Source organism: Canis lupus, chromosome 28 (genome assembly GCF_048164855.1).
Source record: "Canis lupus baileyi chromosome 28, mCanLup2.hap1, whole genome shotgun sequence".
Classification (NCBI taxonomy): domain Eukaryota; kingdom Metazoa; phylum Chordata; class Mammalia; order Carnivora; family Canidae; genus Canis; species Canis lupus.
The window spans coordinates 22,580,868-22,592,622 of NC_132865.1; the positions used below are offsets into that span (position 1 = coordinate 22,580,868).

Sequence of the window (11,755 nt, forward strand, 5' to 3'; positions counted from 1 at the left end):
CCTTCCTTCCTTCCTTCCTTCCTTCCTTCCTTCCTTCCTTCCTTTTTCCCTTTTTTTCCTTTCTTTCTTGTCTTTTTTCCCCTGGTTCATGAGCAGTAGTTCAAAGGGGAGCATCCCCAGCCTAATGGCCATGACTGGCAGAGTGCATCCACCTGTCCCTACTTCCTACAGACCCCCTCTTTTTTTCTTTCCTTTGGCGGTTTACAGGTTGGTTGGCAGTGTGTACTGGGCATACATAGCCCTAGGAAAATTGCTCAGAAAAGTGGACATATGGGGTAGACACAGAAAAATAAGAAGCAAGGAAATTCATAAAGATAATTTTTGTTTTATTTTGAGGAAATGTGTTTAAGATACCATCACATAATAATAAAAGAGAAAACTTAGCCCATAAATAACTTAAAGAGGAAATTAATGATGTTTTAAAGTTACAAATAGAGTGGTTTGTGAGCCAGTATTGAGTAGACACAAATATAAACAATCTGCTCAAATGGTTTTCTATACTTAGACCAGAAATTATTAGCTTCTTGCTTTTGCTCCTTATCTCCTTCTAGCCCTTTAGTTGACATATATCAGTTCTGCCCCCTCATACAACATTATAATTATTAGTATATATATATATTGGGATATTTAAGAGAGATGATGGCTGAAGCTAATGTTAAATCCCAAAACTGAGGATAGATTTAAGTAAGATAATCACTAATATATTGTCTTTTGAAAAGCTTTCTAATCTTTCTGATTGTACTGTATTTTTAAATATAAATAGTGATACCTTGTGGGGGGGGCAAGTAGCCGTTTTCATCAACAGACTTAATCCATGTAACTGCTGTATAGGGCATTTTGTTGAATATTGAGTGTTACATTTTGATGATAAAAATTTACTTGGGGATCCCTGGGTGGCGCAGCGGTTTGGCGCCTGCCTTTGGCCCAGGGCGCGATCCTGGAGACCCAGGATCGAATCCCACATCGGGCTCCCGGTGCATGGAGCCTGCTTCTCCCTCTGCCTGTGTCTCTGCCTCTCTCTCTCTCTCTCTCTATGTGACTATTATGAATAAATAAAAATTAAAAAAAAAATAAATAAATAAAAATAAATAAAAATTTACTTGAATTTTTACGAAACATAGAATACTGTTTCCACAGTGAAATTCCTGGAGGTTCATTTGTGGAAAGCTTACTTAGATTGGATGGGTAATGTTTTTCCTTACACTCTCATGAGTGAAACCGTGAGAATCCAAGTTTGCAGAGAAATAGTGAGAAGGAATGTGCATCAGTATCATCTGCGTAGGGTTTTGGTGTTGAGGTTTTTGCTTCTCCGTTGTCCTCTTCTACCTCTTGTGATGCCCTGGCCCCCTTCCTCACCCTTAGAACTCCAACCGTCCTCAGGCCAGCTCAGTGTGCCCGTATCCCAGCCAGCAAAGTGTTCTTTCTTGGACCTTCCAGTACTCGGGAGTATGCACCAGTTACACGATATCTTTACCGAGTTTACCTATTGCATTTTTTCCCATGTACAGATGTGTCTCCCCTCTTACGTTGTGTTCATCTTGAGAGCATCATTCCTCCTTGTGCTTCTCGAGCACCGAGCCTGACTCATACCAGCAAGCAGTCTTTGAATGAATGGATAAATGAACGAATGAATGGAGAGTCCCGCACAGAAACACATGCAATCCATATCTTGCTGCTTCTCCCTTCTGACCTGTGCTTATGTGATCACTGGAAGAATGGCTTATTTGATGAGACCTTTGCCATAACGTCTCCATTAAGAGTACGAGTGTGTAACCCTGTGTACAAATATCCCAGCTCTGGTATTTGCTAAACTGCTTAACTCCCCTGGGCTGGAGATGCTAATGACTGTCCCCACTGAACAGAAAAGGCAAGTAAGCCATGAGAGGTAACTTCTTAAGGTCCCACAACTAACCAAGTGGTAGAGCTTGGACATGGATTACATAAATGCAGCTTCTCTCCCCAGTTGCCTCTCCTAGTCTGTTTTGATGATTAAATCAAGTCCAAAAATTGCTTAGTGTGAAGTAAATGCTAAATGAATAACTAAATACAGATTATATTTTATTATCAGCCCCAAACTGTGCCCACAGTACAGGACCTTGGGACTTGGCTACATTACTCCCACCGGCAGGAAGCTCAGGCATTAGCTTTCAGAATTGTCCCCTCCTATGCGATAGCTTTCAGAATTGTCCCCTCCTATGCGACCTCTGGAATATCATGTGTGATTGGTGCAGCCTACCTCGATTGATACAGTGTTTCTTCATCCTCCTTACACATGACTGAAAAAAATTAATTTCTCTGCACTCTTGGATCAGAGGTGTGACCAGAAGAAGTGATTGTAGGGAGCCCGAGCATCTGGATTACACGGAGGGAAGGCTGGGCAGTGTGATAGGTATGTGGCGGTGATACAGTGATGGGTCTTGGGTGGTGTTTTCTTAGCCCACCTTCCTCTTTGTCCTTGCTCTTGATGAACCTGTTACTCTGACATCTTTCTTAAGTCTTTGACCTTCCACTGTCTGGCCTTTCCGTCTGATTTTTCCAATCTACAGAAAGTAAAGGAGGGTGAAGGTGACTTTTAGAAGCCTGGGAGATGGAAGGAAGGGGGAAGTAGCATAGAACTGGATGGAACTCTAAGAAAGACTTTTAAATGCTGACTTAGTCTTTTTAGGCAGCATTTTTTTTTCTTTTGCTAAGCAGTTATTAAGCACCTTGTGCTTAAACGACCACACCATCTCCCCTCAGCATCTTTGTTGTAGTCCCTTTGTCTAGTTCTCTAGAACTTAAACCTCTATCATTCTGTTCTTTGTGTATTTAAATATTATTTTGATTTTACTAATGATGGCGAATGGGAACACACTGATTCCCTTGCTATATAACCTTTCATTTTCTTATTGGAAGGAATTCAGGAAGCAGGAGCCAGTAATTGGCCTCCTTCATAGGGTCAATAATGTTCCCTGCAGGATTTTTTTGTTTCTTTTTTGTTTTGTTTTGTTTTTTTTTAGTATATTTTAAGACCTTGGGTGATAGCAGCTAGAATTAGCCGAGGGAGGGAGCATCAGGAGCGGCAGGATGTGAGAGAGGAAACCACCGAGGGGAGGTGTGCTCTGGAAGGCGAGCTGCAGGGGAGAGCGGGCTGGGAGGGCGGAGCAGCCGCAGCTGCCGCAGGGGTGGAGGGAACGGGAGACTCCACGGGGAGGCGCGAACATCCTCCCTTTGGGGAGCGTTGCTTATGGAGGCCTTGTGCGGGGGCCCGGACCAGCGGGTCAGACGTAGCCCAGCGGATTTGGAAACATTCAACTCAGTGGTGGGGCACTGCCTCTTCCCAGAGCCGTCTGTCATGGGTGAGCTATTGCAGCACAGACTTCACATTGGCCAACCCCAAACAGAGACTGGGAGGAGCCCCTTACAACACCTGTAGTTTCCCCATGGTGCAAGATCACTCCTGAAACTGAAGGCTGGCTGCAGAAACCCTGGGGCCAGCCGGCTGTAGTTCATGGTGCTGCTGAAACACAACGCCTGCTTAAAGAGTCTGGGCCCAAGGAGGTAGGCTTGTTTGCTTTTGAAACGTGAACCTTTACATATACTTCACTTTTAAACAAGGTCAGAAAAAATTGAGCCCTTTCATTAACAGTGACATGTGCATATTAATCAAAACAATGTGTTAATAAGTATTGTCAAATTTCTGATTGAAGTTCAAGTTCTTTAATTGTTGGTAAATTGATCTGGCACTTTATCATCAGCTCCATTCTCTCCCCCCCTTTCTTGTTTTTAGTTGCTGATATGTGTTCAAGATGAGTGGGATGGGAGAAAATACCTCTGACCCATCCAGGGCAGAGACAAGAAAGCGCAAGGAATGTCCTGACCAGCTTGGACCCAGGTTAGATTCTTGCCGAGAAACAGAATCAGTGCTGCCTGTGAAAGCCACATATGCATGCTTCTTTAATATTTTAGCATTGACTTGACACCTAATCGAAATACTGTTTGTTATTTCTCCTTTAGCAGTTAAACCTTTGAATATGTATCATTTAGCTTACATTTTGGTTATGCTAATCAGTTGCAGGGTTTGTTATTCTTTTATAAGAAGATGAAAGCTATATGCTCCTTCTGATGTCTCCTGTGTACTTGACTATTAAAGCAGGTTTATTATATAATTTTGAGTCTTCTATATTTTTTCTGTTAGATTCACAGGATGTCGTAAAGACAAGAAGATCCCATAGTAGAATTTGCTGTTAATTTTACACTGAGTTTTACTTTTATTTATTAGCATTTTTTGAGTTGGTGACAAAAGATTGTGCCCTTCAGTGAATAAAACAAGTAATTTAAAGCAAGTTCCGTGTCATATATTATGGATGGAAGTGTTAGTTGTTTTCATCTCCATGCAGGATAGTTTACAGTATCTAGTAAAATTATAAATGCATATCCTCTTTGAACTAGCAGTCCACTTCTAGGAATTTTCCAGCAGTATACTTTCACACATGTAAAATGGTAGACACTTGAGTTTACTTACTACAGCATTATTTAATAATTGCAGAAGATTAAGAAAAACCCAAAAGTTTGTAGGGAACTATCTAAACAGCTATGATACCTCCATAACCTGGAATACAATATAGCTATGGAAAAGGAATGAAGACACTTAATGGATTGCTATAAAAAGAATCTCTTAAGAATATTGTTACAGAGAAAAGTTTTTTTTTTTTTTAAGATTTTATTTATTTATTCATGAGAGACAGAGAGAGAGAGAGGCAGAGATACAGACAGAGGGAGAAGCAGGCTCCATTATCCATGCAGGTAGCCTGATGTGGGACTCCATCCCAGGTGTCCAGGATCACACCCTGGGCTGAAGGTGGCGCTAAACCGCTGAGCCACCCGGGCTGCCCCAGAGAAAAGTTTTGAAGCATGTTTATGGAGTACTACCCTTTGTATAAACCATTTGTTTTAGGATAATTAAGAAATACTTTAGAGTTGTTAATCCATTTTGGGGGATGAGAGCTAGGCTAATAGGGGACAAAGGGAGGAGAGACTTCATTCTTTTGATTACTTATATCATATAAATGATTTTAAAGGTTAAGTAAAAACAGCAGCTTCTATTAAATGGCCTGCAAAAAGATCAGATGAAGAATAACAAGGAAGACGACTAGGAAAAGCCATTAAGACAGGAAGAGAAGGAGAAAGAGCAAAAAATATTTTATATTCCCTTTTCCCCTTTTAGCTGCCAAGCAGAACAAGTCTAGGAAATCACTACTGTGCGCATTCCGGATTCCAACCCTCCACTCCAGTATGTGGCCTCCAGATTCCCCAGTACCTCCTGGCTATCAACACCTTCTGTCTGTCAGACTGCCTGTAATGCTCAGGAGCCCACTCGAGGAGGCAGATGGATAAAGGGGAGGCTGTTCAGTGTAGGGGCTGTTGTTCTCTTACCTGGTGCTGCGCTGGTATCATGTGGCAGTGGAGAATCTCTGAACCCCTCTTGCAAGCGGGCGCTCTTGGGGCTTTGTAACATGGCTCCCCTTTCTCACCTCTTTGTCCTGTGTTTAGTCATCTTGTGGGGGGAGGGTAGAGGGGTCCACAATGGGAACTTGGCTCTTCTGTGCCTTCCAGTCACTCCTTGCCTTTCCCTGTACTTAGTGAGGTAGAATCTAGGAATCAAAATGAGACTAGAAAAACTGCATTCTAGTCCCTGCTCTACCAGTAACTCCCTGGGTGATCTTGAACACACGGTGTGACCACTGTGAAATGTAGAAATTGTGTTCTATCTTAGCTTTATTAGTTTATGAAAATAAAGCTAACACTTAGAGGCAAATAGATGGAAATCTATTATAAACTACAAATTTTTGTCAATTGGTATTATGTACAAATTATACATGAAAAATGCAGAAAACTACATAAACAACCTACTTTTCTTACTTAATGTATTGCTTGAACGTCAGTTAGTGAGCCCTCTATTAAAAGAAAAGGCTATATGCTGTTATCAAAGGGAACTTGATATTTTGTCAAATTGAAATGAGAAGATCTTGCCAATTTTTTTCTCTTCCATTAACTTTTTTAAAACTTGAGCTGAACTTGGACCATTTGTGTATAGTTTACACGTCATTCAGCTTGGACAGTTAACAAATACCCTAGGTCAGTTTCGCTTTTGTTTCTGGCTGGATTGTGGTTTTTTTTGCATTATCTAAAAGATAATGTTTGACTTGGTTACCAACATCCTAAAGAAGTCTATGAAGTTATGGAGATTTATTTTTATCTTTTTATGCTTTGCCAGGAATCCCTGCAGTTTATTTATTCCTATTATAACTAGGTTAAGTTCCCTTTCTTCTTCTAATCTTAAGTACATTAAAAAAATTTTTTAGCATAATCTCCCATACCTTTCTAAAACCTTCCTCTATGTATTCAACAATAAATTTGATGCCTACTTCTGCCAAGTGTTGTATTAAGCACAGTGATGAGCGAATGGTCCTGATCCCTGTCATTGTGAAGCTTACTGTCAGTGGGAGACATGACACAAATTGAACAAATGATCAGACAAGTAAATCTATAGCTACGTACTGGAGTGAGTTTGATTTAAAAACAAAAGTGCAACATTTTTTTTTTCCCAAAGTACTTTCATGTTTATGTAAGTAACTTTTGTTTGCTATCTCTGTATTAGAACTTGTTTAATATGCTTACATTTTTTATAATAGCTTTTTTCAAATTCCATAATAAAAAAACATGTATCTTCTTTTTAGTCCCAAGAGAAGCACTGAGAAACGTAATCGTGAACAGGAAAATAAATATATTGAAGAACTTGCAGAGCTGATTTTTGCAAATTTTAATGATATAGACAACTTTAACTTCAAGCCTGACAAATGTGCAATCTTAAAAGAAACTGTGAAGCAAATTCGTCAGATCAAAGAACAAGGTAAGAGGACTGAATATTTTGGAGAGTTTAGCTGGTTTCTGTTTTTTCATGTGTTGAGAAGTCCCTTTAATCCATTTCTTATGCTTAAATATTGATGAGGTAATGATGTCACAGTGCAAGATGAATGCAAGTATCACTTGCAGTGGTTTATAAATAGGCTTTATATAAAATTCAGCAATTCCCTAAAGACAGAGGAGACTGAGGTGAGGCAGGGTGATGTAACTTTTCATCTAGTAAAACTCAATTAGGTGCCCACTGATTCTCCTCCCCTACCTTGGAATTTTCATTGCTTGCACAGCAAGTGACTGTCATAATTTGCAAGTAAGGAGGCAACTAAAGATGGAAACCAGAAGTAAGGAAGTGAGCCACCTCCTGTTTCAGCTAGTCAGCATATTTGATTAAGTCTCAGCCTCAACTGGCCACGCCGCTAGATTAGAATTTCATATCCTGAATGACAAGAGATTTGAAAGGCTCAAGCCTCTAGTCAGAATTCTTTTGTGAAGTTGAAACACAGAACATGACAGCTTTCTTCCTGGGGTTTTCTGAGATCATTTTCTGCCTCTCTTCTTTGAAGGAAAAAAAAATTAAGAAAATAATATTTTAAAAAACACATTGGACTTTGTGGTGCCAAAAAAAAATCAGTATTAGGCAAGCATGAACAGTGTCTGGGTGCTCACAGCCAATATATGCTCCTAAAGTATTCATACGCTACTTTCCTTCAGGGCTAGGGAGATTATTATCGCTTGTAATCTGTTTTTGAATGCATCCCCTCAGTACATTTCTTTTATCTACCTTTTATGTGATACTCAAACGAGGCAGATTTTAGAAAAATAATGTCTTCACCTCTGTAGGTATATGACCTGAAACTTCCCATCTGTCATAAAATCCTAGCTACTCATTTGCATATTATCATCATAGCCTCTTTCATCTTCCTATGTTTACTAGTAAGCTAAGTTTTATATCAAACAGTTTTACAAATGCAGTGCTATCTTCTAAGAACTTAAAAATATACGCATAACATACACAATACAGTTTCTAATACCAGCCTACTCTGAAAATCAGTCTTTTTTTTTTTTTTTTTAAGATTTTATTTATTTATTCATAAGACACAGGCAGAGGGAGAAGCAGGCTCCATGCAGGGAGCCCGATGTGGGACTCGATCCCGGGACTCCAGGATCACGCCCTGGGCCGAAGGCAGGTGCCAAACCACTGAGCCACCCAGGGATTCCTGAAAATCAGTCTTTATTTCCCAATTTCTCCACCAAAATTCCTCTCATTCAGCACTCAGCGTTCAGTGAGTTTCTACTTGCAGTGCCTACCTCAGTCTCCCTTCATCTATTCTTCCCTCTTCTCCCTTTGAGATATGCTGGTTATAAAAAACTCCATTTAATCTCAATTTTGTATCTTTCCAGTTTTTCATATCAGCAAATGGATAGAATAATATTCCTAGGGCTCTTAGGAGAAATAATTGGGTAAAATTTCATTGTGCTTTGAAGTTGCTGTATCTCTAGTTGCTGATATTGCAGTGGAGAAATCAAGCTGCTTGTTTCAGGGTTGCTGAAAATTTTGAACGATACAGTTTTGTGAACGTTGCGTGTTAGGCAGGACTTTTGCACTTTAAAACAGTTATATTTTTTTTACTATCAAGGTCTTGCACAAGGGTTTAAAGTTTTGCAAAACCTTGGTAATTCCCCCTTCAAACTATAAAACACGTTAAGATGTGTCACGCTGGGACTGTGCCATACTTTTACTGAAAGTTTAATCATAAGGCTGCATACCACAACCACCCAAGAAGCAGCAGCAATAAACACCCTGTCATGTCTTATTCTTATAATAATGTTTCTATTAATTTGAAAAGTAATATGTTTTGAAAAGGGAAGCAGAAGTTAAAAACCAAATGAAAAACACAGATGCTCTTTGATGTTCTAATCTAATTTGAAAGATATTTTTTGTTTAATAAATTGTTTTAAAAAAAAAGCAGCAGGACTTCAGGATCAAATCAGACAGAAGCTAGGTATAAATCCTGGATTTTCCACTTACAAACTCTTTTGAACCAGGGCAAATTATTTTCTCTCTCTGAAACTCGTTTCCTCATACAGAATTTAGCAATCACTATATTGAGGTTGTTTGGTTGTTGAAGATATGATGAGCTGTGTAAATGCCCTCAGCAACTACCTGTCACAATGACTGGTTAGGTATTCAATAAATATCTTTTTGGGGACGCCTGGACGGCTCAGTGGTTGAACAGCTGCCTTTGGCTCAGGTCATGATGCCGGGGTCCTGGGATCGAGTCCTGCATCAGGCTCCCCAAAGGGAGCCTGCTTTTCCCTCTGCCTGTCTCTGCCTCTCTCAGTGTGTCTCTCATGAATAAATAAAATCTTTAAAAAATAAAAACATGGGCAGCCCGGGTGGCTCAGCGGTTTAGCACCACCTTCAGTCCAGGGCGTGATCCTGGAGACCCAGGATCAAGTCCCACATCAGGTTCCCTGCATGGAGCCTGCTTCTCCCTCTGCCTGTGTCTCTGCCTCTCTCTCTCTCTCTCTCTCTCTCTCTCTCATAAACAAATATCTTTTAAAAATAAATAAAAAATAAAAACATAAATATCTCATATTAAACAGAAAGTCACCTTTTCTTCACATGTGCTGGGGTCTTCATTGAGCTCTTCCTTCAGATGGAAAATGGGAAATAAAAATGGTGGGGAAGTGGGTGATGAATGTCCTTTCCTATAGGGTGATTTGAAGACAGTAAAATTTTCTGATGCCAGAGAACTCTGTATAGCCTTTGCAAACCACACCCTTGCCAGCTCTGTTTTGGGCCGTCTTGATTGTCTCCGTGGTTGAGAGCCAGCTGTGGTTTAAGAGCGACACATAAGTCAGGCCCAAGCCCTTCTCTCTCATTCTTCGTGCCTAACAGATCCCCCTTTCAGTTTTATAAATAAAGTCCATCCATCATCTTTATGACGTTTCCAAACTTCATTTGTATTTCAGTCACAGGTCTCAAACTGAATGAAATCATAATTGTGCTAGAGAAGCGAAACTGGATTGCTTGAGGTGCCTCACTCTAGAATCCACATGGGGAAAGCCGGGCTTATAATCAGGGCATCCTCCAGTGTCAGGCTCAGGTACATGAGCCAGGCATGCTGGACTCTTTCTCTCAAGTCTTGTCTGTCCTCACCTGTTCCTCAAGTTCCCATTCATTTTGCAAATAGAAGAAAGGATATTTTTAAATGGCCTAAAGGACGGGATTTGGAGGGAGAATTAGCAGCTATGTAAATAAGCAGGCATCCTCCTGCGGATAGCACCTTACAGGCACACGTTGGCCGGGGGCTGGCCCCCCGGGGGCATGCACACTGCGGCGGACCTTGCAGAAGCAGAGCAGAGAGATAGGAGTGCGTACTTAAACCGGACACTAGCTTAGGTCATGAACCTGGGGTCCTGGGATCGAGTCCCACATCAGGCTCCCTGCCCAGCCAAGAGCCTGCTTCTCCCTATCTGCCACTTCCCCTGCTTGTGCACACTCTCTCTTTCTCTCTGTCAAATAAATGGATAAAATCTTTTAAAAATTCTTTTTAAAATAAAACGGTAGTGTAAAGTGACAAACATTTAGGGGAGTACCAAAAACACATCTCTACTTCCCTGTTTACAGTAACATCTCCTGTGTTAACCCCAATTTAGGCATAATTTTTGTTTTTTTTTTCTTAAAATACTAATTTTAAATGATTTTATTATTTAGAAAATATTTGTTGCTTCATTTAAAACTAGTGAAACATATTTGAATACAGGATGTATTTATCAGTTAATAGAGAATTGGTTTCAACCTTTCATTATTGTTTTTCTACAAGTAGTTTTGATGAGTGAATAACAAGAATGAAAAGGTGCACATTTCAAAAATCTGTATTGGTACAAGTTAGATTTGGGGGGACTTTTCATGTTGAAGCAGGCTGTCTGAAAGACTGTCCTGGTTTCTCATTGTGATTAATGATACAGGCTTTAAAAAAAATATTTAAAAAATTCAATTTGCCAATATATAGTACAACACCCAGTGCTCATCTCATCAAGTGCCCTCATTAGTGCCTGTCACCCAGTACAGTTTTGATTTTCATGCCATTTTGAGAACATTGGAATTCCAGGTTGCTTTTATACTTATGAATTTTCTCTAATTATGAAAATAACTTAAAAAATAAGTAGTTTGAGAGAAGATGAGGACCAGTGGTGTGCTAGAGTCAACTCATATCAACCAATGAAACCCAGTTTTTCAGTTTCAAGAATTTTTGAGCCAATTGTTGAGTACAGCCATCATTAAAAATTATACAGACTTTAAATGATATTTAGAAAGGCAAGGAAGACTAAAATTTATCATTTTCTAATTATACTACTGCATTTTGCCATTATCTATGCACTAGAGGCTCTTTGTGCCTTGTATCTATTTCCATGATAGATATACTATGTATGGTGGCTACTCTGCATGTCTTCCTAAGTCCACATTCAGGTTATATTTGAAATCAGCCTTGGTGACAGTGTTGACACCCTGCAAATCTGATAAACTCTATAAATCAAAGCTTGATTTTTTTTTTTTTTTTGTCTTGTTAGCTGTCATTTTAGACTTAAAAAGTAAGGGAGATTTTTTGGGGGGGATGAGAAAATGTTAATAATTACCAGCTGACATTTTTTAAACCATCTGACATTTTAACATTAAGTAGCTGTTAATGCATACACAAAAGAGAATATTCAGTTTAGCAAAAAAAAAGTCACTCACAGATTGACAATTATATTTCTACATACAGCATCTTCATACATTTTCATTATTTCACTTTTGTCTTACTCATTAACTTAAGTGAAAACTTCAACCAATATTCACATTGGA

The 11,755-nt window shown here is 39.5% G+C and overlaps 1 protein-coding gene across 11 annotated transcripts in view; it reads left to right on the forward strand.

Moving 5' to 3' along the window:
• Nucleotides 1-11,755, forward strand: part of NCOA2 (nuclear receptor coactivator 2) — a 295,906-nt gene that overhangs the window by 179,424 nt on the left and 104,727 nt on the right. For 9 of the 11 annotated variants that reach the window (XM_072804308.1, XM_072804304.1, XM_072804314.1 and 6 more), the window contains 2 exons: nucleotides 3,770-3,874; nucleotides 6,720-6,892. In XM_072804308.1, the coding sequence (XP_072660409.1) occupies nucleotides 3,789-3,874; nucleotides 6,720-6,892 (259 nt within the window). In that variant the 5' untranslated portion in view covers nucleotides 3,770-3,788. Of the gene's footprint in view, nucleotides 1-2,240; nucleotides 2,390-3,323; nucleotides 3,541-3,769; nucleotides 3,875-6,719; nucleotides 6,893-11,755 lie in introns of those variants that run through there. The other 2 variants (XM_072804311.1, XM_072804310.1) reach the window with 2 other exon arrangements.